Consider the following 26928-nt stretch of genomic DNA (forward strand, 5'->3'; position numbering starts at 1 on the left):
GGGAGGGGGTGGGGGGCAGATCTGCACATCTACACGTGGGAAGCAAGTTATCACCTGCAGCCTGCAAGACAAGCACATCCCCCTCACACATGAAGGCCCAGTTTTGCCCTGTGGTTTCCCCAAACACCCCCCTCCCTGCATCTCTGTGTAGCTGTTGCTCAAACAGGAACTGTTTTGCCTTCACAGCCTTTTGCAGATGATGCTTTAATCTCCCTTTGGCATCTCCCTGCCAGTTGCCAATGCAGCCATGTGCACATCTGAGAGCAAATTTTCTAGGACAGCACTGGGAGGTAAAATGCTTTCCCTATTTGTTTTCTTTCTGCTTTCATCCTAGCTCCTCCTGCTCCCTTCTCTGACCCCTTTTTATACCCTCCCCACCTTTTGCTGGCCTCTGACTGCAAAAGCAAACTGGTACTTGTTGCTGGTGCTAGGACCCTTATATAGGTCAGCCCCTGTGAGTCAAGAGTCTGAGCTGCAGTCAGCCTGCAGCTGCTCCATGATGCAGGAGGGTTATTGGGCTTACCACTTCTTGTGCCACTTGCCCCTGCCTCTCTTCTGCTTCCTTGGCAGATCCAGAAGGGCCATGCTGTGCCAGCCCACCTGGCTGCAAGCTGCACAGAAATCCCTGGTTTGTCAGTCTGGGAGCCCAAAGCAACTGAAAGACCTTTCCAGAGCCACAAGCATGGGGCTTGTCCTACTGCTGGGAAATGCTTCTGCACAGTGTCCTTTCAAGCAGACATCCAGAGGTGCAGTTTAAAATGTCACTTGGAAATGCTCTGTGCCTGCAGATGGAAGGGAGGAGGTGGCATCTGCCAGCTGCTGGGTTGCCCTGAAAGGCTGTTTTGTCCACTGTGAGACCCCCTTGCCCTCTCCAGAGATTCAGGTCCATACAAGAGTTGCCTCACCAGAGAGAAAAAGGTTGAATGATGCAGAGCTGCCCTCCTTGTCACGTTCCTTCTTGGCTTGCTTAGGCATTTTTGAAACTCCTCTGAGCCCCCCACACAGTGTTTTGTAGGGTCCTTAGCACTGAAAATCAGTCTCAGCATGAGCCTCAGCCCCTCTCCTATCAGCTTTCAGTAACAATAAATTGAAAGCAAATCCAAATCTTTGCCCCATCAGAAACCGCAGCTGCAAAGCTGTCCTATTGTTTCATAAGCTACTTTTATTTTTGAGCCTTCAGACCTGTGGCACATTCTCTGCAAAGGTTAAATTCAAAATTTGCTGCACAAGCATAGTGAGGAAAGTCTGTTTCTCAGCATACTTGTGAGTCCCCAACCCCCTCCAAAACAAAATGGAAGTGTCTCTGGTTCAAGGCAGCCTACATGGCAGCGAGCTGCAGGAGCTCTAAGCTATTATTTTAGTTCCCAAGAAAAGTAATTACTATAGCAACCAACAAATCCGAATGGCTCTTTGGCTGCTGCTGAGACACAAACAACTTGCACACAAAGGCACATCAGAAACATGCTGTGTAAAATGTTCTCGAGTAGCTCTGTGTTTTCCAGAGCTCTATAAAGTGTGTGTAACAGGCTTCTGAGAAATGACTGCCAAAACAACAGCGAGCAATTGTGCCGTGCCACAATCCCAAAATAACCTAATCAATGGCTCAGTATATTTGCCCCTGAAGAGATGAAGCAAAAAAAAAGCAGAGGCTCCATTTTAAGCCTGTGTGCCGGGAAGTTCCTAGCAGAGCTGAAGATACATTCAACAAACAGACAATAAAATGGTGGGGGAACGTCTCTGCTTTTGTTCTGCCCGCTGATTGCTGATTCCAATTCCCTGCAGGCTTCACGTGCCAGCTCATCCCCTTGGGCTTCTACAGAGAATATTGGAAAAGGGATTTAATTACAGCCTTGTAATGCTGGAGGGTGTGAGAAGCAATGTCTGTGTTCCTTTCTGTGTCTGTGCAGCAACCAGCCCCCACAGATCACGTCTCCAGCTGCAGTGCTGGGCACAGCACTGCTGCTCTTACTGAACAAGGAAGTTTCTTGAGCAACAGCAAGCTGTAACCATTGGCATTGCTTAAGTATTACAGCGTTTGGAGTGTCTCTGTCACATTCAAATCAAAAATGCCACTGGTGTGATAACAGCTTAAGAGCTCCTGGCCTCTGCCTGCAAAGCTGCACCACTTCATGGTGCTGAGACAAACACCGTGGGTTCCCCAAAACAAGAGATCTGGTCCAAAAAACCTGGGCCAGGAGTATTGTCAAAGTTTCCTCACAGGACACACACGCTATCACCTGTCTCGAGGATGGTGAGTGGCATTAACATCCTTCTCCTCTTCCCTTGCAGAAGGCAGCTGTGATGAAAATGGAGGTTATGGGTCTGGGTAACTCAGAACAGAGTTGGATCCTATAAGTGAGCACAGCACATCAGAAACCTGAATTGCCCTTTAAAATTATTTTCTTAATCAGTTGAGTCCTCAAATCTTGCTCTGTGTCCAGAATGAACTGAAAATCACAGCTGGATTTAACATAAAGACAAAACGAAGGAAGGAAATGTAGTGATGTAATTTATTACGGAAGTGCCTGATGACCAAATAAAAAGAGATCTCATAGAGACAGAGTTTTGGTTGACTGTAGCCTTTTAAGCAAAGTTACTTTATTTTGGATTAAAGAAAATCATGGGGGGAAAAAGCAAGTATTTTGAAAAATATATTGAAAAAATAAAGTATTCCTACAAAAATAGCATAAGCATGTATAATATCCAATGCTTCACTTCTGTTATGCAAAATGGTAGCTGCCCTGCAGGCACCTGGAATTTCCAGGCTCCTGGTCCCAGGTAAATAAATTCTCCTCTGTAATTTTTCTCATAACAACTTTATTTTGTGATAGGAGTGGACTGTATGTTAATGGCTCCCTAAAAAAAAATTTAAAAAATAAAAAAACAAACAAAAAAAACCCAAAACAAACAACAAAAATAACAAATTTCCTTTTCACAGTGTGCCTTTTTACGAGCTTTGTGGTGGGGGAAAGACAGGATCACTCACAGGCTGACTTCCCAGCTTGCCTCTTGCACTAAACAGAAATATCTTGCCTGGTGTAGAGGAGCTGGGAGCAGTGGGACCAGGCACATAACCTATACCTGCTGTGATAGAGCAGATAAATCCTTGTTCCTCACCAGCATTTTGCATTTTGGCTTGGGAAAGGCTGCTGCATTTCCAAGTGTGAGAGAGGGCAGATAAGGACTAGAGAGCTGATGCACTACCCCGCTGTTTGTGCAGAGCTGCAAGGCAGAGAAGTGAAACCAAAGTCTGAGAGATGAATAGCAAGCTCTTCTGAGCACTCCCTGGCTGTGGAAGTGCCCTGCTGCTAATGCCAGGTGTGTTCAGGCCCAGTACTGCAGTTTTCTTCTGGAATGAAAGAGGAGAAAATGAAAGGAGCTTGCATTTGACCATCAGTCTAAGCAAAACTCAGTGTCACAGTGAAGAAGGCCCCAAAACCCCACTTTTTTAAAAGTAGGAATGACTAAAAAGAAAATCCAGTGTGGTGAGATGCTGAACACGACTTGTATCCTGCCCTCCCCCTTGCTCACCTCCCCCAGTCACCAGCAGCAGAGGGGCAGGATGAATGTGAAGGTCAGCCAGGAGAAATCCTCAAAGTCATGGAGCAGGATTCTTGGAATACCTTGCTCAGATCCTAAAGCTGACATTGCTCCTTACTGTTCTCTGCAGGATTCAGGCTTGTGCAAGGTGGTTTCAAGTCTATCTGCCAGCTTGAAAATTGTGTGGTTGGTTCATGAACAGATTGGTCTCTGGTATTTCTTTTGCAAGCACACAACCTTAGATGGTCACTGGGGCTCGAGTGGTCTTGTATCTGTGAAGGGAGGTGAGAAAATCAGTGTTCATGACTGTTACATCAGACAAAGAGGTGGATCTGGAACTTTTCTGGTGTGAATCAGAGAAGTAAATCAAAATGGCACCTCCTCTTGTGTTAAAACCCCCACAGCTTAATGAAATCTTATCTTTACAGAGCAGAAATGCTTCCTGTGTCTGGAGAAGTACATTAAGAGAGAGGTGTTGAGGGAGCTGAAGTGCTAAGGAGTGAACTTCTGGAAATGCTCTGCACATGAAAACACTCCATGAATCAGTTATAAATGAGACTGACCTCTCATCCATCCATCCATCTGGAGCATTCCTCGCTTCAAAATTTGGGCTACTCCCTAACCTGTCTCATATGGGAGGTGCTATTGATGAGCAGAAAAAAGGTATGTTTGCTTCAAATGTTTGTGGATAGAGAGCACAGGTTGTGAAGGTGCAGAAGGAAACACAGGAACTGCCTTTGCTAACAAAGAAATGCAGATTTCCATACCATCTCTGCCCAGCCCCACATGGGAGGTTTGGTTTCTGTGTTCGCTTGGAATTCGTAGTCGGTCTTGTCAAAAGATGATGGCTGTGTTGGAAATAATTATTTAGCAAACTCTGGTTGGCTGATTAAGTTTTTTTGGTGGAAGTTATTGGTTCTTTGAACAAATTTTGAAAATGGGCCCTCATGGAAATACAACCATACCAAATTGCAGTGAGCAATTTGACCACTAGAGAGGTCAAAAATGTGCACATACATCACTTCAATGTTGCTTGGGTTTTCCCTTGTGGACTGAAAATACCTGCAAAGACAGGCAGAAGTTGGCATTTCAGAAGATGATGATTTTTAATGGAGTCTGGGTCAAAGCCACAGCTTTGATAATAACAGCACCCTGGCCAGCAAATGTCCTGAGCTTGATTTCCAGCACCATGAGCAGGTGCTGTCTTGTGTCTCTTATGGAGGGGCTAAGGGAGGGCACAAGGGGAGGAAACAGCATTTTATCGTGCCACTCTTTGCACGGGCCGTGAAAGCCGTGCCGGTGTGATGCAAGTGGGTGAGAGAAGCTGCTGGAGGAAATGCTCCGGCCCCCGAATTTGCGAGGTGGCGGCTGGGCTGCCCGGCCTGGCGGCGCCCGCAGCCTCGCTCCCTCCCCTCGGCATCCTTCCCGCTGCCTCCGGCACCCTTCCCGCTGCCCCTCGGCATCCTTCCCGCTGCCCCTCGGCATCCGTCCCGCTGCCCCCGGCACCCTTCCCGCTGCCCCTCGGCATCCTTCCCGCTGCCCCCGGCACCCTTCCCGCTGCCCCTCGGCATCCTTCCCGCTGCCCCTGGCACCCTTCCCGCTGCCTCTCGGCATCCTTCCCGCTGCCTCTCGGCATCCTTCCCTCTGCCCCCGGCCCCGTCCCGCCGGCCGCTGCCCCGCGGTGACCGACGTTGAACTGTCACAACCGTTCCGCGCTCCGCTCCGCCGGACACGGCACGGCTCCGCCCCGCACGGGAAGCGAACAAGGATTGTTCTGGCTGCCCTTTGGAGCTGGGAGTGCTCCTCTCCCGCCGCCATTGCTTCTTCGTCCTGAGCGTCCTTCCCGAGCGGGGTTGCGGCTCCCGCCGGAGGTGCCGGTGGCCGGCTTTTAGGGAGCGATGACGACGGTGCGGAGAGAGGCTTTCGGGCGGATGCCCCCGGAGGAGGGAGGCGGAGAGGTGGAGAAGTTCGTCCTACAGTCGGACAGCGTGAGAGTGGAGATCCTGTCTTTTGGGTGCATCATCACCACTCTGGAGACAAAAGACAGGGATGGGAAGTTTTCAGATATTGTCCTAGGATTTGACACTTTAGAAGGTGGGTCTTAATACGTTTCTTTGAAAAAAAAAATTAAAAACCCACAATCAGGCAGTTTAACCAGCACTTACTGGTTTATTGCCACACTGCCTGACCTGCTTGTAAGGCGCCCCCCCCTCCAATCATGGGCTGAAGAGATACAGTTTCTGGTGCCTCTCCTGGGCTCTGTGGTGGACGTCGAACAGGGACACTGATGGCAGTGTTCCATTCTGTTGGGGCAGCTCTGAGTCATTCCTTAACTGGCAGTGACAGAGGCCTTTTCTTCAAATCTGCAAAGAATACAAAATCACATCAGGCTGTGTTAATCAAAGATACTCACGACTAATGAGCTGTGTGTCCTGTGAAACGCTGGGACTGCAGTCACCTATTTAGTGCTGGAGAGAAGCAGAGAGGGACACTTTGGGTCCATAAGCAGGATGGGCAGGTCCTGGAGACCGCCCATCCCATTCCAGTGGTTCTATTTAACTGTGTGCTGTTTCTCTGGCCAGGTTACACGGGGAAGCACCCGTTCTTTGGTACTGTCGTGGGCCGCGTTGCCAACAGGATTGCAAACGGGAAGTTCAGCGTGGACGGGAAGGAGTATCAGCTGTTCATCAACAACGGGCCCAACAGCCTGCATGGGGGAGCCAAGGGATTTGACAAGGTGAAAATCCCAGTGTCCTGTCAGCATACAACCTGTGGGGCCGTGGCAAGAGTGTGTGATGTCTGCACCCCTGAACTCTGTAGCATTTTCTGGTGGTTACTGAGTTGATCAGGTTACTGAGTTAATCAGCTCAGAAAGTGCTGTGAGTGCAGAAACAGGGGGAAGTGAGACAGATCCTGCAAGCTGCTGGGTTGGCTTGTCTTTGCCTGAGTTTTCAGGACTCACTTATGTCATCCTTGGATGCTGAGCAGAGGGTTGCTGTGCTTCCTCTGTGTGACTGCAGCCCTGAGCCTCATGAGCCCCTGAGTTCTGACAGGGTTGTTCTGGGCAAGGTGCTGCTTCTGCACAGCCTAGGCTGGGACATAACAGTGAGGACCTACCCTCAGGAGCAATGGAGGCTCCCCAGGCACCAGCTGCACCACCTGGAGTGCATCATGGAGTTGTGCAAGTGCCCAAAGAAAGTGTTCTGGGGAACAGTGGTCTGTCCATGCAGACTCATTTCCACCTGCAGTTTCTTGGCTGTTACCTGCCCATAGCTCCTCCCAGAGTCAGAAGGACATGAGTTTGCAGAAACTTATCATTGTTGCTTGCCTGTGACAGCACTCCCAAGTAAGGTGAGAGCAGGGTGGTGCTGCAGGTTCAGTCATTGCACTGCCCCCTTTGGTGCCTCTTTCATCCTGCAATATGTCCCCCAGGCTCTCATTCTGACTCACAGCAGAGGGGGATTAGATCAGGCCTGCAAAATGCCCCAGGATCCAGGATCACTGTCTCTCCTTCCCAGCCCTCCCCTATGACCTCCTGTGATGAAACAACTTTTCCCTGGCCCCAGGGCACTCAGCTTTTTCTCTGTCCTCCCAAGAGCTGCTGCTCAAGTCAGGTATTTGTGTACAGATGGTAAGAGCAGTGGAGGATCTCTTCTCTTGAAAGCCTTGCTGATATCCCTGCTCCATTGCAGAGCAGGCTCAGAAGTTTCTGCTTTCCTGAAGCCTTGGGTTTTGTTGGATCAAATGCATTTGTAACCAGCAAGTAGCTGATCCACCATTTCCCCCAAAGAGCACATGAATGTGCTGGTGCAACTGCTTTCATGGGTTTAATGGGATTTTTTTTTTTTGTGAAAGGAATCCAGGCTGATGAGAAAAAAGTCAGGGTGCCTGAAAAAAAAAATCACAGTGTGAACTGGCATCAGGTTGGGATGAAATGCTCCTCAGCAGCCTTAGAAAAAAGGGAGTACTGGGAATAGCTTGGCTGTTGTACCCCCAAAGAAGACAGTTTGGTTGGTTTAAAGTTCCTTTATACAGCCTGACACCTGTGATCTGCAGCTGAAAGCATGCATTTCCTCACACCCAGGGCTTCCAGGCTGTCTTCTGCAGGCAGGGGATGCGGTCTCTGCTTCTTCACCTTGCTTGCTTGCTGAAGTCTCACCAGCTTGCTGGGGCCAAGGTAGTGACATCTCCCAGCTGGAGCTTTGTGTCCTCTGGTCCACAGGGCATGCTTGGACACCTGCCCAAGACCCTCTCCAGCCAGGAAACAGTCACTGTTCAGAGACAGTGAGCCCTAACTGGTCTACCCTAACAAAGACCACATACTGGCATTTGGCTGTGATTATCTTGGTCATCTTCTGAGCTTTTCCTGATTTTGCAGACATCAGTGCTACGGTCAGCGTGTCGTCTGATGAGAGCATCTTGCAGCTGCACTTACAGGGCTGCAGTGTGTGACCACACTGCTGGGGGATTTTTGAAAATAACTCTCTTATCTTAGAAAAAAAATAGCGATACCTGTACATTTCCTGGACTTTAATAGCTTTTTTTTCAAAGGACTTAAATAGAAACTCGTACTTAAAACCCGCAGCATCCTTACTGTAGCCATGGGAGCTGCAGTCAAACTGCACGCTGAGTAGGAGGGCCTACTCTGCAGCCAGGTGTTATTTGTCACCCTCAGATTCTGTGTTTGGTGAAAATGCTGGCTTTTGACCATGCCTCCATATTGGTGATCTCTGTGTAGGACACGAGAGGGATCAACTCAACAGCATTGAGCTGGCCCCTGTTCCTTAATCTGTCCACTGTTCCTTAATCTGTCCACAGTAACTATTCCTCAGGGAAATGTGAAGGTTCAGAGAGCCTCTTGTTGCACATCCATCCTCCCAGCATGAGGGCCATGGCCAGGGCCAAACAGGCTGTCTGGGCAGCTGTGTACAGTGTGCTGGCTTGCTTCCCTTGCCAGCATGTTTGGCTCCAAGCTGAGCACTGGTGCTGGCTGCTGGCAAGGACAAGAACCGAAGAGGTCCCAGCTCTCTGGATGTGTCTGACAGCATATCTGGTGCTGTTTAACCCAACCCCAGCCCCTGGGCAGGAGCTCCCACTGTGTTCTTACACTGTCCTAGTGCCAGTGCTGGGTGGCAGCTTGTTGAAGTGTTGTTGCATATGAGAAAATCCGTGGAAAGGGAGATAAGTCCAGCTGCAGGGCAAAAATCAAACATGTGGACTCTGAGGCATGGCATAACACAGGCTGGAACAGACCCCCTCAGACTGCCAAATTTCCTCCTTTGTTTGGCTGCTCCGTGGAAAGCTTGTTCCCTGCTGGTGGTCCTGGCTGACCAAGTGCTTGTGTTTTATTTGGAAAGGTAATTGAAAAAAGCCTTTGTTTCAGTGGAACATCCCTTGTGTGCCTTTTGTCCCTGTTTTTAGCCCATCCTGGGGCAGGAGGGAAGGGCACTGTGCTCCCATTCCTGTCCCACCAAGGCCATCCTGGGGCAGGAGGGAAGGGCACTGTGCTCCCATTCCTGTCCCACCAAGGCCATCCTGAGGCAGGAGGGAAGGGCACTGTGCTCCCATTCCTGTCCCACCAAGGCCATGCTCCATGCAGGTTCTCTGGAGCGCCGAGGTGCTCCCGAATGGCGTCCGCTTCTTCCGGCTCAGCCCCGACAGTGAGGAAGGCTACCCTGGTGACCTGAAAGTCTGGGTCACCTACACCCTTAGTGGCAGGGAGCTAGCCATCAACTACCAGGCCCAGACCAGCAAGACAACCCCCATCAGCCTGACAAACCACTCCTACTTCAACCTGGCAGGGCAGGTAAGTGTGGGGAGATGGGCCCCATGGAGACACACTGTGCACAGGAAGACAGCCTGGGGACCCATGGGATGGTCATAGGCACCAACGTGCTGGTCTGGGGACACATCATGGTTTTGGGGACACAGCAATGAAGGTTCTCTCTGTGCATCATGGGCTGCATGCAGGAACAGGACTGAATCATGTGGATCTCAGCTGAGGACACATTGTCTCAGGGCTTCTTGAACAGAGACATCCAGCTGAGCATGTTGGTTCTCCTTTTGTGTGTAACTGGGGAATTTTGCTCTCTCCTTGTCTCTTGGGAAGACTAAGGAGGAGGTGCTGAGCTGGCATGCCCTAGTGGTGGCCTGGCATTTCTTAGTTGTATTCTGTTGGCATTTCTGAGAGGGTGATGCAGGTTGAAATCAGGGCCTGGAGTGGCAGTACCAAAATACCCAGGTCAACATGGGCAGAAGAAACATCACAGAGAGGGGGTGTGAGGTAAGCCAGGATTGCGGACTAGCAAGGTTGCAGCAGCAGGATGCAGAGAGCTCCCACACACCTGTACAGGGTCATGTCAACCATGCAAGTGAATTGCAGCTGTGTTTTAAACTCACAGTTTATAACTGGGCTTGGAGGAAAAGGATCTGAGAAATAAAGTGTTGCTGGGCAGAGCCATAGGATAATACAGTGCAGTCACACTTGGGTGTGAGATAAAGGCTCTTAAAAGTGTTTGTGAGACACAACTCAGCCCCTCTGAGCAGGAGCCATGCCCAGGCTGCTGCCCTGAGAATGGCTGTGCAGTTGTTGGTGCTGGTGCTCCCAGGGGTGCAGTAATACCAACACTTGCAGTGTGCAACTCAGGCGTGTTCCACAGGAACAGGAGACCTTTGGGCATGAAATTGCTGCTCAGATTACATGGTGACCTGAAGGCTCAGCTTTGAGCCTGCTCCCCTTCCAGCCCAGCAGGTTCCTTGCCAGCATTCCTGAGGCTGTGGAAGAGGAGGAGCACACCCCTGCAGCAATGCAGATGAGACAGGAGTATGGGCTGCATTTCCCCCTTGCTTGCTTCCTTCCCCTTCTCCCTGCTGCTGTGTGCTCAGTACCCAGCATGTTTTGGCTAGTCAGTCTGCAAGGTGGTAGCCCTCAGTGAGGTACAAGTACAGATTGATGGCCTCATCCCTGTGGCATTTACAGCTCCTAGGGCCCATGAAGGTTTTTGCCCAGGCTAGTACCTTTGTCCTGTGCCCAAGATCAAGATGGAATGAAGGCCAGGAGGTGCTCCAGGCACTACCAGATCAGCTGGGGCACCACTGTGGACTATCACTTCACAACTGTTCTTAGGGCTGCTTGAACAGGAATCCCAGCATTTCCCATCCTCCTGCAGGGCTCCCGGGATGTCTATGACCATGAGATCTCCATTGAAGCAGATTCCTACCTGCCTGTGGATGACGCCCAGATCCCTACTGGTAGGTGGTGCTGCACTTGTGGCACCAGGTGGAGGTGATCTTTCTGAGCAATGTTGGTGGGTGTGGGGAGCAGCACTGCCTGGCAAGGGGGACACACCAGCAGCCAGGGGACCCCAGGCACAGCAGGGCCCTCACCTTTGGGTGCAGTGCCACTGCACATGTGCCCCACTTCTCCCTGCTGCTTTCACCACAGAGCTGTTTCACATCTTAGTTGTGGCCAGCTTGCTACCCCTGCCTTTTGCAGTTCCTTCTTGTGTGGGTAGTCTTAGTCTTGGGGTGAAAATAAGATTTGTGCAATTGTTAAAGACAGACTCCTTGTGTGCAATACCTGCTGTATTTTATATAAATGCCTGAATTGGAACATTTTCATTTTTTTTTCAAGGCACTTATTCTGCCCTCCATGCAAAACCCCTCACCTTTGGGTTGGGGTGACTGTTTTGCAGTGGGCTTAGTATGTCCTGGGGTTGTTTGTGCTGCTTTATCACAGGACACTGTATGCCCATAGCAGTCTTAACAAGGACAAGGGAGAAAATGCTGTGTTTGTACATAAACAAACTTTCATGCGTTTTCTTGCTCCTTGTCTGTGCTTTGTCCCTGCTAAGTACAGCAGTGTCTCCAGGAGCTGCAAGCTATGCTGGGGGACAAATAGGCTTTGCTGGCATGTGGCTGAGTGGCTGAGCCTGCTGTTCCCCTTGCTTAGGGGAGGTGGCCGCTGTGCAGGGCACTGGATTTGATCTCCGGCAGCCTGTGGAGCTGGGCAAGCACTTGCAGAAGTTTCACCTGAATGGCTTTGACCACAATTTCTGCCTGCATCAGGGGCAGGATCGACGCCTTGTGGCCAGGTAGGTTGGACCTTGGCAGGAGTCCCCAACCCTGGAGCCAGGGAGTGCCCATTCAGCCACTCCCGTGTCATCCTCCACTGGCATCTCCGCAGGGTTTTCCACCCACCCACCGGCAGGACCATGGAGGTTCACACCACCCAGCCTGGTATCCAGTTTTACACTGGGAACTTCCTGGATGGCTCCCTGAAGGGCAAAGGTGCTGCCACATACCCCAAGCACTCGGCTTTCTGCCTGGAAACCCAGAACTGGCCCGATGCTGTTAACAAGGTGAGCTATCCATTCCCCTCCCACAGGTTACCTGGGTCCTGTGGCAGGGGACATACCCCCACCACCCTCCGTGTCTCAGGGGCCCTAAATGTAGGAACAGAGTCTGCTTGTCAAGGGAGCACTGCAGATCCCAGAAGTGAGGCAGGCACAGGTCATAGTGGCTTTAGACAGGGGTCAGTCAGTGAAGCAGGGATTGGCCTTGTGCCAGCTTCCCAAAGGTGTGGGGCCTAGAGCAGATGGCCCCACTGGGGCCTTGTCACATCCTTCATATCTGAGTCATTCCTCACGGCCTGGATTCAACCAGCGGTGGGACTCACCCACTCAGCCCACTGGCAAGTGGTGGGTGGTTACACACTGCTGCTGGAAATGGCTGGGGGGAGCTGTGGGAATATGCCTTGGGAAGAACAAAGGCATGCAGCCATGCTTGCTGGTCCCATGGAATGTGTTCAAAGTCATTGATGTGCTGCTGCTTCTCCCCAGCCTCACTTCCCCAATGCCCTGCTCCATCCGGGTGAGGAATACAACCACACCACGTGGCTTGTCTTCAACACTGCTTGAGGAGAAGGGCTGCTGACTCCCAGCACTAAGAGCGGTAAGTGCCTCCAGCAGCTGAGCCAGAAATTCTGCCAGGTGCCAAACAGAGCTTTCCAACTACCCTGGGTGAATGCATCTGATATGGGAGCCTTTATCCTCCTCTCTGTTTTTCACATGTGGTTTCTGCTGGCTTTAGCTCCTGTTGCCACCTCTGCTGCTCTCTGGTCTGTGCAAAAGTCTCACACTCTGTCCAGCCTCTCACCCTGGGCATTGGGTTTTGTTTTGCAATAAAAATGCACTGAAAACACCTTAAGGGGCATGACATCACAGCTCCAACTACAGCAGGGGAATATCTAGTAATATTCATGTGGAGCATGTGGGAAGGCTGATGCAGTTGTGGTTGTTTGTTACAACATCTGCTCCTTCCATCAAAGTGCTCTTTCCAAGTGGTGTGCAGTGCTCATGCAGGATAGCTTTAAGGAGGACAGTGTGCTGGGATTATCCCAGCTGGCTGCCATGGATGCTCTGGTTAAACTCCTATGCTCTGTCTTGGTTGCTGAAGTGGCCACACCCATTTAGTCCTGAATATACAACTGCAGGAGAAAACCCATCATCCTAACACTGTGTTTCCACATGAAATCTCCAAAATCTTTTATCAGGGAACTATGTGATGAAAACCTCCGTGTTTCTGAGGGTTCAGAAAAATTGGCACAAGCCAGGGGATGACAGGACTGTCTTATTAGGGAGCTGATAGCCCACCCCCCAGGGAAACAGGCAGACAGTCCTTGCATTAGGCACTGTGTCCCACCTTCTCCTGCCATGCTGCTGCACCCAGGGCTTGCAGCACTTCACCAAGCTTCCTCAGCTGCAGAGATGCAGGAATGCCCTTGCCCCCGGGGGAAGTGCCTGGCCACTGGGCTTGCAAATGTGGCAGCCCTGTCACAGTCAGTTCTGCCACCCTGACACCGAAAGAAGGTGGCCTGCTACTCTCCTGCCCTGCACAGGTCACATTGCCTGTGAGGGCTGGTATCCCTTGCAGAACAAAGCCCACCAACAGGGAACACCAGGTTGGAAACCAGGGGAACCCCATGTTCCCTGAGAGTGGGGTTTGCCCACCACACTGGAGACCTCAGATACACTTCCCTTGTCCCCTGCTCCCAGCCGGCCTGTGTGGGGTGTGCACATCCTGCCCAGAGGCACAGGGTCACAGCAGCACCAGTCCCACAATGCACCCCTGTGGCAGGGCATCTTTTCCAACTGCTCCCAAACACTGCGTGGAATTTGTGGTGAAATCCTTCCAAACTCAGGCCAGACCTCAATTTTGGACAGCACAGCTGCACAAAAGCACAGATGCCATCTTTGTCACTGCTCCCCCTCTGCACCTTACAAAGTGCTGGCTGTCCTTTGGAGTGGCTGCCCGCACTAGCACAGCCCCACTCCTTGCTCAGGTTCTCATGTGTGGGTTTAGAGGAACCCCAGCCCCCGCAGAGAGAGCCCAGGCTCTTCTGCTCAGTCTTCTAGTGTCTCTGGGTACTGAAAAACAGGTACCAGTAGAGCTGTCGTGTCAGTCTGCAGGTTTATTGTGGAGCAGGTTTGCCTTGAGAGTACAGAAAAGAAAAGGTGATGAAATTCCAGAGCAGGGGCGTACGTGTGCCTCTCACCAGGTACACAATGCACAACCAGTAAAATATTCCAAACACATATCACAGGCTTCAGGCATTTGGGCTAAATCACTGCAGGGTAACATTTGTGTCAGCTCTGCCACAGTGGGATTTGGTGAGTATGGCCAGAATCCGCCTGGAACACCAATGGCCATGGTGAGCCCCAGAGAGGATCCAGGCACAGTGAGGACCAGGAATAAAGGCCAGAGGATGCTGCAGCAAAACAGCACCTTCAGGATCTGGACTGTTGACTCATCCCCCAGAAAAGCTCCATGCAGTCATTAACAGGAAATCTGTTTCTTGAAAACCATGTGTTAACCCCACATGTAACCAAATCATCTTGCAACTTTATTTAAGCTGTTGTGCTGTGGTTTACACAGTGGAAGCAAACTGCTGATAGAGTTCATTAGAAGCCCAAAGAGGCCTGGCTTTCCATTTCAGTGCTTACTTGCTGCTGAAACTGGCCTTTACTTCTGCTAGACAGCCAATCCCAGCAAGAAGATGCTTTTCACCCCTCTGCCTACCAGCTTTTTGTTCACAGTCCAACATTGTTGCCAGTCCCTTGCTGTGATCTGTGTTGAAGTGCTTTATCATGCAATTCCTTCATACAGAATGAGGACAATTTGACACATCTATACACAAATAATCACTCCTGCAGGCTGTGTATTTGCTGTAAGAAATTGGGATCATTCAACAAAGCCATCTCCAGGATAAGGGCTGCTTGACAATCATACCAGTTTCTGTGAAGCAGGTTAGAACTCCTGAAGGCAGCTGATAATCTTTAATTTTAATGATCTTCCCCTCAAAAAAGGAAAATACGCCTTGAGGTACTTTAAAGCATTTTCTTTACATCAATAGCCCAAAGAACTAAAATATGCAACAAGTGAAAAGTAGCAATTGTCAAGTTATTAATCATTTCTATTACCTTTAAAGGTTTCTGCAGATGTTATTTGTTTAGAAGATGTGTTTTGGAGGAAAGTTTATCCTTAGATTTTTGAGGCATCTGGTATCAACAGTCTAACACCAGAGATTGAGCTTTGCAGAATAAGCAGATCAGGCAGAAAAATGAATGCCCACTAAGTATCAAGAAATGAAAAGGGCATATGCAAATTTTTATCCATCTGCAGACAGAGATGGTATTTAAATTCCATTTCAAGGAGAACAGGAACTGATCCTTTCACCGAAGACCATTCAACAGTAGGTGTGAAAAGTGACTACCTTGAGAAGACACCAGCTGGGTTTAGTGATTCCCATTTTAGACATTTTTCATCCACGTTACATGGCACACAGCTAAAATTACCCAAACGTTAACAGAAGCAGCAGGGTTACTACAGAGAAGTTTTAGTTAAAAATACACATTTTATTTCAATGTGCCAATAAAAAAAGTCCCACATTTTCATATCACAGGAAGTTAATTCATACAATAAAAAGAGACCTGTGCTAGTCTATTGGTGTGACTAACTCAGAAGACCCAGATCATGCCAAATTTTAGTTTATATACTCTTCTATCTACATTCTTACATTTACAAAGACACCACAAAATCCCTTATAATAATGTAAGCAAAATAACTTTCTTCCTAAAAGATTAATTTCACAACTTTAATCCATTCTTTCAGGACTTGCACTTCGTTGAGGGCTTCCTGATGGTGAACGGCTGAAAGGAAAACAATCCACAATTAACATTTCAGTAGAAATGCTTGGGAATCACAAATACAGGAAAAAGCAACAGGAGTATACCCAGACTCTGGCTCCCTTTAAGTACTTCTTAAATAAAATAACCAGTCACTACTGACGAAAGTTAATGGGCTGATGATCTGGAGATAACACTTTTTTTCTTTACTGTTATTTTTAAAATGAGATCACTGTAAGGCCATCCTAAGGGTATTATTAATAGTGACCTCCAAAGGGGCAAGATACTTCTTCACTGTTCTGATACAGCAGCTTGTCAAAACCTATCATGGTGATCACTCAGCATTTAGGAGCACTTTTTCATGCCCTTGTGATTGTTTGACTTTAAAGTTTTAAAAATGAACTATTAAAGAATTCTAATTAGGGAAAAATGCTGCTGATTCTGTCACTCTCACATACACATTACTCTGCGCATATACACAGAGAGAGAAAACTATTTACAGACTTACTGCAAAAGAAAAAAATAATCTAACAGCAGTGAACATAACAGGCCTGATCTTCCATTCCTGACTGCTGTGGCAGGGTACTCCACTCCATCTTCCTCAATGTCAATGTAGCTTTTAATGAGACTGAAAGCTGATTTCCTACATTTATTCTATGCTTTAAGCTCATCGGTCCCTGTGCAATAAAACTGTCAGTGAACCAAAAGGAGCAGGGGAGCAGACAACAAGACACTGCTACATAACCCCGAGCATTTATCACCACATATACATATTACCATATAGAAAGCCATAACCACAACATTATTGCTGTGAAGGAGATCACAGCAAAATACCTTTCCAGTACTTTCCTACAAGCAGCAGTCAAACTCCTCAGCAGAGATCAGTGCAGACACCAAAATGCCAGCTCTATGGAGTCTATGCTATTAGTAGGAGACCAACGTACCTTCTCTTTGGAGATGCTGACCGGGACTTGGACCGGCTGCCAAAACAGAACAGCACCAATGCAGCTTCAATGTCAAATCAACTTTTATGTTTAAAAAACCCCACCTACCAGAAAGTAAATTATAGGAATCTAGCCAGGTCTTTCCAATGGTAGTTTTCAGATCAACTTTTACTCTGCCAGCGATTCTCCATTTATTTAGTGTGGAGATGCTTTTTAAGCAACTTTCTTCAGCAGACAAACGGAAAAACAAGGGGCGGTACTAAGGTGATGCTTTGAGAAAAGCAACATCACCAGACTGCTGTTTTATGAAAAGCATTAACAGAGCTCAGGTCTTTATCTGATGGATAGAAAAATGTAACAGATCTGAGTACAAAGGCACAAAAAATTAGTACTGTGTTGGAAACTACCAAGAGTTAATGAAAACCCGGAGGTAAAGAACACACCCCAAAGAGCTGCAGAGGAAATGCTGTAATTTCTGTCATATCACAAAGAGATTAGCTGGGGACCCATGTTAGGAGGATATTTTTCTAAAGGACCAGGCTCTGTTAATCATGCAAACCTAAATTTGAGATGCTACTGCAGGCTCTATGTGTGTGTGCTCACCTCTTAGCTGGCGAGCCAGACTTTGATCTGCCATGAGACCTAGACCTGCAAGAAAAAACACAGCTCAGCAGGGAAACAGAACATGCAGGTTCCCACGTTTGGGACAGCAGGATTCACACCCAGTGGATGAGCACTGTCATGCTGAGTACACAGAATCCTGCAAGTTTCCAGGGTTTTGCTGCTAAGTTTCCAAAGAAGTCTTTTTACATGGATGCTGCACATGTTGCTCTGTACTTTGGTTTGGTCCCTAGCTGATGACCAGTGTTTGCTGATGCAAGTGGGAGGAACACAGGAACAACCCAAATCCTGACCAGTATTTTCAGAGAGCTAATAAAAAGCCATGCTCTAAACTTGCAGGTTTTATTAGACTTGAGCAACATCTGCCACTGCATTTGCAGACAGCTCATTCCTAGAAGTATCTTCTCTGTGAAGTTCATCTTATATATCCACTTCAAGTATTTTTTTTAATGTTTGAACTTAATCCTTATGAAAAAAATGTGGAAAATGTCCACCTTTGAGTGAGGCTGCTGCACCACAGGAACATTAATATTGCCTGAAAGCCTCACTGAAATTTTGAGGTTCCCCAAGAAGTGTTCTACATTCCACATCCAAGGCTTCCCACAACAATTTCCAGATGTGTGTTGTGACACTGTCAAACCAGCAAATGTCATGTACTCATTTAGTTGGTCTCCCTCATGAACCCAGAGCCTGTCTCTGGATGCAATGCATTCCTTGGGCTCTTCTGTAAAGAAATAATCTTTCAATTACATAAGCACAATTCTTCTGCCACTTCTGGCTAGTTGTAGCTCTGTAACTTCCTATGCCTCAGTCACTTAATCCCTACTTACAATGCAAAGTGTCACACAACAGTCCAGAAGTGTCACTACAAGTATCCTTAACCCTGCAGAAATCCAGCATGGTACCAGAAGGAGAAAACAATGGTGCTAAAATCAAGGTGTTTTCCTCTTAGAGAGTCTTCTGACTGTAGCTGTTTCTGGCCTCATCACTGACAGTGAACAGTGGTGAGCCATGAAGCACAGGCTGCTCTTACTTACTATCAAGTGAAGTTTAAGGGAACAAATAATATCCTGTGTTCCTTCAGAATCTGACTGTTGCTTCTGTGACACGTTTATTGGTACAAAATAATTCTGACAGGTGTTTATCTCAAATCAAAATCAGCTCCTGCAGATTTACACTGATATTCAACAGAGCTGGAATTGTAGCTGTAACACTCAGGAGACCAGCAAGCCCTTCAAGACTTGCCAGGCTGCAGACAACAAAACATTAACACACCACTGGAAGGGCATCCTGCTTTCTCAGAAAAATAGTGGGAAGAATCCCAATCCTGTGTGTGCTACACAAAGAAAACGAAACTTTTGAGATTAATTCTACATTTGTTAGCTGTTGATGCAACCTGATCAAACCAGGTTTCTGATGACTATGGGGACCTAGATGTTAGTGGTGTGCAAAAGAATAAAAAGAGGAAGAACAATCTTCTGTGCTGCTTTTCAGAACTACAGACCCCTAAGTTAGTGAAGGGAAAACACATCTTTTCCCGGAAAAAAACCTTAACAGTTGTTAAGAGAGCCTAATGAGACTTCTAAGCAACTTTTGCCAACTACCTATAGTCACGTACCTGCTTCGGGGCCATGTAACAGATCTGGATCTAGATCTGGATCTTGATCTAGACCTGAAATTAAAAATTAAGATAAATTAAAAATAAATAAACTCAAGAAGCAATGACAATTACAGCACTATATAAATTAATGTCTACTTGTGAATTAAAGACATACATGATCATAGATCTACATGATCATTAGACATTTTAGCCAGAGAAATTGAATCATGGTAGACGCCACTATCTCAAGGCAAGGTCTCAAAACATTAGCACTCCTGTGAATTTAACTAGGATTATCAGAAACTTATAAAAGCATGCAGACTTCTAGAGGTCAGCATCTTTTGAAAGCTACTATCCAATACCTTTTGGAATCTAATTAAAACAAGAAAACACCAACAAAAATAAATCACACAGTAAAAATAAGCACTAATTACCTTGATCTCTTCAAGGAACCCGACCGGGACCGGCGGGGAGACACGGACCTAGACCTACGAGGAGACACGGACCTGGACCTACGATAGGAAGCTGACCTGGACCTGCAGAGAAAGCAATTCCAAGAGTTGTTCAAGTGTAGCTTTTTCTAGGCAAAAGAAGGCAACAGGAATAAAAGACAAACTCAAACACACCTCCTACCACGGCTGCGGCTGCGTGACCGGGAATACCTTCTCCCTCGGGACCTCGAGCGGGATCTAGACCGGGACCTGGGTTTAGGTTAGAAAAAAACAGGTATCAGCAGACAGCTGCAGCAACCCGCACGTGTGAGGCCCTGCTGAAGTCAAAACTTTTTTCAGACAACTAAAGAACTAGCATCTGTCAGTTGGAAAAATGTCTGGGCCTACTTGTCTTGAGCATTTTTACTACCTAGAAAAATGTTAAAAGCTGAATTACATTGCAGAATTACATTAGAATAGAAAACACTGTAATGCGTATTTAAAATAAACCTTGCAAGTTTGCAGGTCGACCCTCTTTGGCCCAAGGTCTAGCAGATCTAGACGATCTAGAAGTATCTATAGGCGAGCGCTGCATCTAGGTAGGTGTTCTCTTCAATCTAACGACGATCAAACTGACAGCCCAATGAGCCAGGGTGAGGCTTGATTGACGCAAGAAGATTTTTCTAGGTGGGAATGTGGTCAATCTGGTGTTCCTCTTTCTAAACCGGAGGGGGGCCCCAATTGAAAGCCAAATTTACTGTTACGGCGGTCACCGTCTCAAATTTTCTGCCCTTAAAGAATAAGGTGAAGCTACGTGTAGATGGCTCGAGGGGATCTGGCCTCTTATGCTGATCACCTCAAGGTCTAGGAGGATCTTAAGTGTCGGATTTGCAAGGCGCCTCAGCATGAAATCTTAAGGCTCGTGACATTCTGAATCAAGGCGACTGACTCAAACGAAGAAACCTGAAAGGTTTTGACCAGGTTGATTATTAAAATAGTAACATTTGATAGAAATAGCAACAAATTGTAATATACACCTATACATTTATTCTAGCGTTAAAGTTTAAAGAAAACTGGTGTAACATTGTGTTTTTTGCTAACAAGAACTACACAAAAGCGAGCTGGCGAAGCAACGCGGCCGCCCCGACCCCGCACGTACCTGCTCCTCCTTCGCCGGCTATAGCGGTGACAGTCATAGGCATAGTGGCCTTTCTCACCACACTCGTAGCATCTGTCGTTGGGGTCGAAGGGGCGCCGGGCGGGTGGCCGATCGTAGCGGGAGCGGCGCGGCATCCCTGTGGATACTTCCACTCTGACCCTGGAGCCGCAGATCACCCTGCAACGAGTCCACGAATGGTTTGGGTTACACCTTTCAGTCCATGACAGAACTACAAAAGCACAGAAACCAGCGAGATAAACCCCGCTTCTCTCTCAGAAGCCTCGCAAACACGCGGAATGGACACGTACTTCCCGTCAAGTCCACGGACAGCATCTTCGGCATCCCGGGGATCTTCGAACTCCACGAAGGCGAACCCCGGCGGGTTCCTGGCGATCCACACGGTTCTCAGCGGTCCGTAATAGCTGAAAGCTCTCTCCAGCTCGCCTTTGCCGGCGCCCGTGCCCAGGTTGCCCACGTACACCTTGGTCTCTGCGGGGACAAGCGGACCGGGGGTCAGCGCGGGGCCGGGAGCGGGCTCGGCATCAGCCCCCGCCCCGCCCTCCCCCGGCCGCCGCCATCTTGTCCGCGCGGCCCCTTCCCGCCTTCACCGCGAGCGCCGCGCGCCCGGCCGCGCGCCCTCCCCCACGGCCGCTGACGCAAAATGGCGGCGGCGACAACAGCGGTGGCGGCCGCATCGCCTTCCTCCCCTCCCCACCGGCGCCCGCCACTCGCGAAGCTCCCCGCGGTAATCGCCTCTCTCTCAGACCCGTCTCGCCTTCCCGCCCGCGCAGCCGCCCGCCGCCCGCGGCCCCCGGGAGCTCTCACCGCCTCCATAGCGGCCGTAACGCGACATCCCGACGGCTCCGCCGCCCGCGCGCACGCGCCGCCGCACGCGCCTGCCCCCTGGCCTGCTCCCCCGCCTCCCCCGCGCCGCGCGGAGGCGCGCATGCGCCAGGGGTGGGCTTCTGAATGGGACTTGGGGCCTGAAATAGGAATTGAAGGAGTGAGTGGGAGCGCCTTTTCTTGAGAAAACGGGAGTCCCTGTTCTGCTGCTGGTGCTGCAGGTGATCATCTGCCCGATGGAGGTAAAGCCAGCGGGGCCTTTCTGTCCTGGCATCTCCTGAGTGGGAGCAATCCTTGGACGCATCCAGTATTGGAGGTGATATCCCCATCAGCTGGTGCATAGCCGTCGCTGGAGTGCAGGCCAGTGCTTATTCTTGGAGCGAAAACTATTAGATTTGCTCTCCCTGCTTTCTAATAAACGAGCTGTGACTGAAAGAAAGCAGTAGCTGAATGCAGTGGCACAAGCTATTCACACAATCCCTGTAGTACTGGAGAGGCTGAATTGAGACCCCCCAAAAAGAAAGGAAAAAAAAAAAGGAAATAGCTCCTTTAAGCCTCCAAAACATGATTGTCTCATTTTATACCCTTTATATTTTTTGTGTTAGCACTCACAAAACCATTGCATGTTTGCGTTCACAAATTATTAACAAATGAGCGAATCAGTGACTAGCAGCTTGTTTGGTTCATCCCCAGGAAGCTCTGCCTGAGTGCTGCTGAAACAGAGCAAGCGTGGGGTGGGTGTTGGAATCAAGCTTCCCACCTTCACGGCGGCACGGCAAAGCCTGCTAAAAGCAACTCAACAACCAGGCAGCAAAAATACCTTATTTTTATGTAGTAGATGCACAGAGCGTGCATCTACCCCTGTTAACACACACGGACGAGGCACGGCCTGGCATGTGCAAGCCGCGCCAGCAGGAGCAACCCAGGAGCAAATCCAGCTCCAGAGGGGCCGAAGGCAGCGGCATTGAAGTGCCACACGCGCCCCGACTCCTTGTTTTGCGACCCAGCCTGATGCGTGCAAGCCTCCGTGTCATTTATGTGCCCCCCCGCAGCTGTAAAACCCCGCACGGCAGCACTTGGTGCTAACCCGGGCCGGGGAAAGGCGCTCGGCGGCGGCGCCAGGAAGCGGCGGCACCGCCCGGGGCAGATCCCAGGGGCCCTCGGCGGGAACGCGAACGGGAACTGGGGCTGGTGAGCGGGAAAGCGGGATGGGGACCGGGGCTCCTGCCCCCGCCCAGCTGGGTCGTGCAGGCTCTTCCTGCCGGGAAGGCATTCCCGGGGACAAAGCGCCCTCCAGCCCTTTGTGCTCCCCGAGCCGCGCTGCACCTGTCGCTCTGCGGCCCCGCTGGGGGGTGCTGGGCTGGGAATGCTGCCCGGGGCGAAAGGAGTGGAATGGCACTTGCTCGTGCTCCAGCGCAGGGGATGAGGAGGAGAGGGTAGGATAGCGCTTGTCCAAGGCGGCGGAAGGGCTCGGGCACCAGTGATGCGCCAGTGCCCAAAACAAAGGCGCTGAACTTTTACCTCCAAGGTTTTGTAACAAAGCAGAGCAATAGATGGAGTGTTGGATGCAACGGGAAAGCTTAATGTTACCGGAACAGTGGGGTTTGAGGCTTTGCTGTGTGCCTTTAAAAACAAGTAGACTCCATGGGGAATTACAGAAGTGCAACTTTTTACAAACCACTTGTGTGAATGTCTGCTTTAAAAAAAAAAGCAAAATTTGCCTTTTTTTTTTTTAAGACAAATCTTTACATAGCGGTAAACACAGTCCTGACGTGAAGAGTGTGAAAAATGCGTATTTTATGATTGGCTTTTTGCAAATATTAAAATGAATATGTGTTATGTTAGAAAATTAATATGCTGTATTAATTTGCTAAAGTAGTGTGTTAAATATAGTTTTAACATAAGGTTAAAATAGAAACTATGCTATGTAGGATACTTTTTTTCTAAAGAAAGGACTCGCACCAAGATAGCAGCCACAGGACGCCTAAATCTTTCAGAGAGAGAATTTATTGCCCCGTTATCAGAAGAAACGAACTTCTTCCTGCCCCGTTCAGCCATGAGACACCGTTAGGATTCAGAGGAAGAAGTTGATGATGACCAGACAGAATCCTTTATTTGAATGGAATTTATGCATCATGTATGAAGTGTATGAATATGCAACAGGCTGTTGTTTTTAAGGGTTAATGCTCTGTTAATGTGTGTCCTTTTTTGGACTTATGTTGCCCAGAAAAAGGTACCCAGACATCCATAACTCTTTGTTTCTATTGTCTCATATTGTCCTAATCCAAATTGTCCAAAATTTTTATTACTCTAATTATATTGCTATTTTTATAACCATTTTATTACTATTAAAGTTTTAAAATTTTAAAACAAGTGATTGGCGTTTTTCACAAAGAGCAAACCAAAAAGATTGACTGCATCTGCTGACTGATCTGGTTGTTTTCTAGGTCCTGGATGTAGGAAATATGAATGACTGGCAGAGAAAAAGCCCTCTAGACTGGGAAACATATGTGAACAAATTGGTCAAAGTTGTTGCAGTTGAGAAACATGAATATGAAGGATGGGTTTTAACAGTTGACCCAGTTTCTGCCACGTAAGTACCAAAGCTTTTATGAAAAGCAAGATTTTTAGGAGGAGAAAAGATTCCAAGGCTGAAGCAAACTTATTTAGAGCAAAAATGGTTTGTTATCTTGTTAAGTTGCAGTTTCTGCTGATGGCTGCAGCCTCCTTGTCTTCTGGTTTGTACTTCCTGTGCACCTCATCTCTGGCTGAGCATGGGAAACTAAAAAACCCTCGATTTAGAACAAGCCCTGCTTAGCAACAACTAAAATATCAGTGTGCTAGGAATGTTATTCTCACTGTAAATTCTAAACTCAGCACTGTGCCAGCTTCTAGGAGAATTGCTAAAAAATCAGCTCTCTACCAGTTGAATGCATGTGTTGAAGGTGAAAGTTCAGAGCTTGCAGCTAAGGCTTCAGCAAACCCAGCTACTCATGCTAAACAAGTAAAGCTAAGTGAACAGCATATTAAATCACACAGTAGTATAATTCCAAGTGACTTACTCTAATTTAAAACTTAATATTTAGCTGTACTGTTACCTCTCAACAATCCATGTGTTAAAGATTGCTTTTGGTAATATACTAAACCCTGTTTCATTAAGAGTGCTGGAGTGTTTTCAGTGCTTTAGGTGTTGAAATCCTTAGCCTTTGTCCAGAGTTCTTACATTGATGCCTGGCTTTCCACTCCAGCCAGACATCCAGGAAGGTGTCAAGGCTTCTCTGGAGAGCAAGCAGGGAAAATCAGGGACACTGAACAGAAAGTGGTATCACACATCTTTAATATCCCAAGTGAGTAACTTGAAAACAGGGTTTGAAAGGCAAAATGCACCTGGGAGTAGGCAGAAATTTGTCTCCTTGCTGCCAGAGCTCTTTCATACCTTATTGGATGTGAGCTTGTCCCACATGAACACAGGCTGGAGGCTGAAAACTAAACCATTCAGCTTCTGATGTGTTTCAGCAGACTGGTTTGCTGCTTCAGCTCTGAAGTAGCTCCAGTAATCTCCTGAAGTTTCCTATCATTTTGGTAAGGAAGGTGCATGGAGCTGTGAGTGATTCTGGTGATGGTCCAGGCCCAAATCAAGGCATATCTCACTGGACACATCCCTAAAAAAACTCATTACTTCACTAGCCTATTACTGCCACTAATGGTGGCAGTAATAGGCTAGTGAAGTGCTGGTATCAAGTTCTGGAATTTTGCTTCCCACAAGAGGAAGAAAATGGTTTCTGATGCTCTTTGTTGATATATGAGGGAGAGATCCTAGAAATATAACCAGCTGCCTTCCTACTTGCATTTTAGGAGTTCTGGGATGCAAGTGCCCTTGGGATAACACGAGGCTTCTATAATGTAAGCCTGAGCCTTCTGTAGTGTGTTCTGTTGTATTTTCATTTCATAAACTGGCAACAGTCATAAAAAAAATATTCTTTTGGCAATGATCAATAAATATTACTTTCTTCATTAAAAGGATCTGGTGTTGTTAGCTGCGTTCAGCATTCAAAGTGCTGTATGTATAAAGGTATCACTGTTTCTGAATGTTGAAATGTTTTAGGTTCTTCAGCAGTGTTGGAAAGCTGCACAAAAATATTTAGATTTCCAGACTTGTCTTTATTTTTTTTGAAGCAAAGTGTACATTAATATTCTGCTTGATAGTGTCTGGAGTAGTTTCAAATTCAAGACCAGCAATTCTCTGCAGAGCCCCACATTTTTAGTATTTTAAGGGTATAGCAGCATGCTTTTCAAAGGAAAATACTGGGTGCTGGGTATTGCCTAAGTACCTGGGTTAGGCTGATGCTAATGAGCTCTTATCTCCAAAACCTTGGAGGCTGCTTCTCAGTCTTCAGTCAAGAACAGGAACTTACACGATCTTCTTTCCTTGACAGCATTGTCCTTGCAACATTCCCAGAGAACGAGAAAGGATCCATCTCATTCGTCATGGGCCATGCTGTCCAAGAGGTGGAGGTCCTGCAGGAAGGGGACAGTGACATGGAGCAGCGCCTTGCTCGCATCCTCACGCCCGAGGAAAGCCAAGCCTACAGCGCGGAGGAGCTGGAGAGGAGGAAGAACGCCTTGAAGACGTGGCTGGAGACAAACCACATCCCTGTGGGCGAGCAGGGGGAGCTGGGCAGGACGCTGAGCGTGGCGGGGGTGCTGAGCATCGAGCCCCCGTACGGCCCCGAGCAGTGCAGCAGCACCAACGAGATCATCCTGGCCCGCGTGCAGGGCCTGCTGCAGGGCTTCCTGCAACTGCAGCGCTGAGGGCTCCTGCTGTGAGGCCTTTGGACTCCAGGAGCTCTCCTGGTTTAGGAACCATCCTCTTTTAGGAGCTCTCCTGGGTGTCAATATTCACTAGTTGCAGAAATGCTGTATTTTGGGTACTTTCATCTTGATTTTTTTGTATGTAAAGGAAGGAATAAAAAAGAATAAACTCAAAGCACAAGCATTTTTTCATGTGCTATTTTTATTAGAAGCAAACTGTTGGATAATGCTGATGTATTAAACTGATTTGTCAGTTTGTCAGTTTAGAGTTTTTGTAACAATATTGTAAAAGATGATCTATAATACATTTAAACTTTTCCCTTTAAATGTATTTAAATTTTAAATATTAAATGTTTTCCCTTTAAAACTAGTTTAATTATCTAGTGCTGAAGGCATGTTTATTTGAACTGCTTACCAGATTCTTTCCTTTTTTTCTTTAAGAAAGAGAATGATGACACCTAGACTTCCCAAACCAACTTAAAAAAAATTCAGAAAAAAAATGTTCAGAAAGCTGTTTGTTTTCCTGGCTGGTTGGTTGGTTGTTTTTCCCATTACTGTTCTCCTAGTTTAGAACATAAACTACAATGTATGTCTGAGTTCGTAAAATTATTAGGGAAGATTAGCAGGCAAGTAGCAGGTTTTAAAACGATTACCTGTCTATATTTGTTATTTTAGAACAGCAGTGCTTGGAAAAACAGTGTTCTGTAAAAGGAAAATGTGTTGCAATTCATTAAGTTTGTGTTTTTTAATGCTGTTTCTAGTTTATGCCAACATGTGATGCAGGAATCATTAT

The 26928-nt window shown here is 47.9% G+C and overlaps 3 protein-coding genes across 8 annotated transcripts; 2 read left to right on the forward strand and 1 right to left on the reverse strand.

Annotated features, from left to right (window-relative positions):
* On the forward strand, positions 1 to 19849 carry GALM (galactose mutarotase). 3 transcript variants are annotated; one of them, XM_054514270.1, is made up of 9 exons: positions 1 to 290; positions 3969 to 4203; positions 6123 to 6277; positions 9140 to 9346; positions 10710 to 10791; positions 11492 to 11633; positions 11726 to 11900; positions 12381 to 12492; positions 19340 to 19849. In XM_054514270.1, the coding sequence occupies exons 2-8, from the start codon at positions 4065 to 4067 to the stop codon at positions 12456 to 12458; spliced, it is 978 nt and encodes a 325-aa protein (XP_054370245.1). In that variant the 5' UTR covers positions 1 to 290; positions 3969 to 4064; the 3' UTR covers positions 12459 to 12492; positions 19340 to 19849. The 3 variants fall into 3 exon arrangements, with proteins under 3 accessions (XP_054370245.1, XP_036235642.1, XP_036235643.1); XM_036379749.2 differs by lacking the exons at positions 1 to 290; positions 3969 to 4203 and adding an exon at positions 5331 to 5634; XM_036379750.2 differs by lacking the exons at positions 1 to 290; positions 3969 to 4203; positions 19340 to 19849 and adding exons at positions 5331 to 5634; positions 15712 to 15897.
* LOC118684684 (serine/arginine-rich splicing factor 7) lies at positions 15435 to 21399 on the reverse strand. Its single transcript, XM_036379748.2, has 9 exons — positions 21306 to 21399; positions 20789 to 20969; positions 20481 to 20657; positions 19517 to 19591; positions 19325 to 19426; positions 18909 to 18962; positions 17273 to 17317; positions 16670 to 16705; positions 15435 to 15749 (listed from the first exon to the last, which is right to left on the reverse strand). Exons 1-9 carry the CDS (start codon positions 21331 to 21333, stop codon positions 15695 to 15697), a joined length of 753 nt encoding a protein of 250 aa, XP_036235641.1. The 5' UTR covers positions 21334 to 21399; the 3' UTR covers positions 15435 to 15694.
* On the forward strand, positions 21176 to 26505 carry GEMIN6 (gem nuclear organelle associated protein 6). 4 transcript variants are annotated; one of them, XM_036379751.2, is made up of 3 exons: positions 21176 to 21565; positions 23771 to 23916; positions 25760 to 26505. In XM_036379751.2, the coding sequence occupies exons 1-3, from the start codon at positions 21560 to 21562 to the stop codon at positions 26133 to 26135; spliced, it is 528 nt and encodes a 175-aa protein (XP_036235644.1). In that variant the 5' UTR covers positions 21176 to 21559; the 3' UTR covers positions 26136 to 26505. The 4 variants fall into 4 exon arrangements, with proteins under 4 accessions (XP_036235644.1, XP_036235646.1, XP_036235647.1 ...); XM_036379753.2 differs by lacking the exon at positions 21176 to 21565 and adding an exon at positions 21572 to 21683; XM_036379754.2 differs by lacking the exon at positions 21176 to 21565 and adding an exon at positions 21698 to 22514.
* The last annotated feature ends 423 nt before the right edge of the window (positions 26506 to 26928 follow it).

Source organism: Molothrus ater, chromosome 3, assembly GCF_012460135.2.
Source record: "Molothrus ater isolate BHLD 08-10-18 breed brown headed cowbird chromosome 3, BPBGC_Mater_1.1, whole genome shotgun sequence".
Classification (NCBI taxonomy): Eukaryota; Metazoa; Chordata; class Aves; order Passeriformes; family Icteridae; genus Molothrus; species Molothrus ater.

Bases quoted from the DNA above. Each gene is read 5' to 3' on its own strand.
- GEMIN6 (XM_036379755.2), top strand. From the start codon at position 22,532: ATGGGGACCGGGGCTCCTGCCCCCGCCCAGCTGGGTCGTGCAGGCTCT. The intron at 22,760-23,770 runs GTAGGATAGCGC...GTTGTTTTCTAG, and splicing joins CAGGGGATGAGGAGGAGAGG to GTCCTGGATGTAGGAAATAT. The intron at 23,917-25,759 runs GTAAGTACCAAA...TTTCCTTGACAG, and splicing joins GTTGACCCAGTTTCTGCCAC to CATTGTCCTTGCAACATTCC.
- LOC118684684 (XM_036379748.2), bottom strand. From the start codon at position 21,333: ATGTCGCGTTACGGCCGCTATGGAGGCG. The intron at 19,427-19,516 runs GTGTGTTTGAGT...CTTTCTCTGCAG, and splicing joins AGCCGCAGCCGTGGTAGGAG to GTCCAGGTCAGCTTCCTATC. The intron at 17,318-18,908 runs GTACGTGACTAT...TTTTTCTTGCAG, and splicing joins GTTACATGGCCCCGAAGCAG to GTCTAGGTCTCATGGCAGAT.
- GALM (XM_036379749.2), top strand. From the start codon at position 5,439: ATGACGACGGTGCGGAGAGAGGCTTTCGGGCGGATGCCCCCGGAGGAG. The intron at 5,635-6,122 runs GTGGGTCTTAAT...TTCTCTGGCCAG, and splicing joins AGGATTTGACACTTTAGAAG to GTTACACGGGGAAGCACCCG. The intron at 6,278-9,139 runs GTGAAAATCCCA...TGCTCCATGCAG, and splicing joins GAGCCAAGGGATTTGACAAG to GTTCTCTGGAGCGCCGAGGT.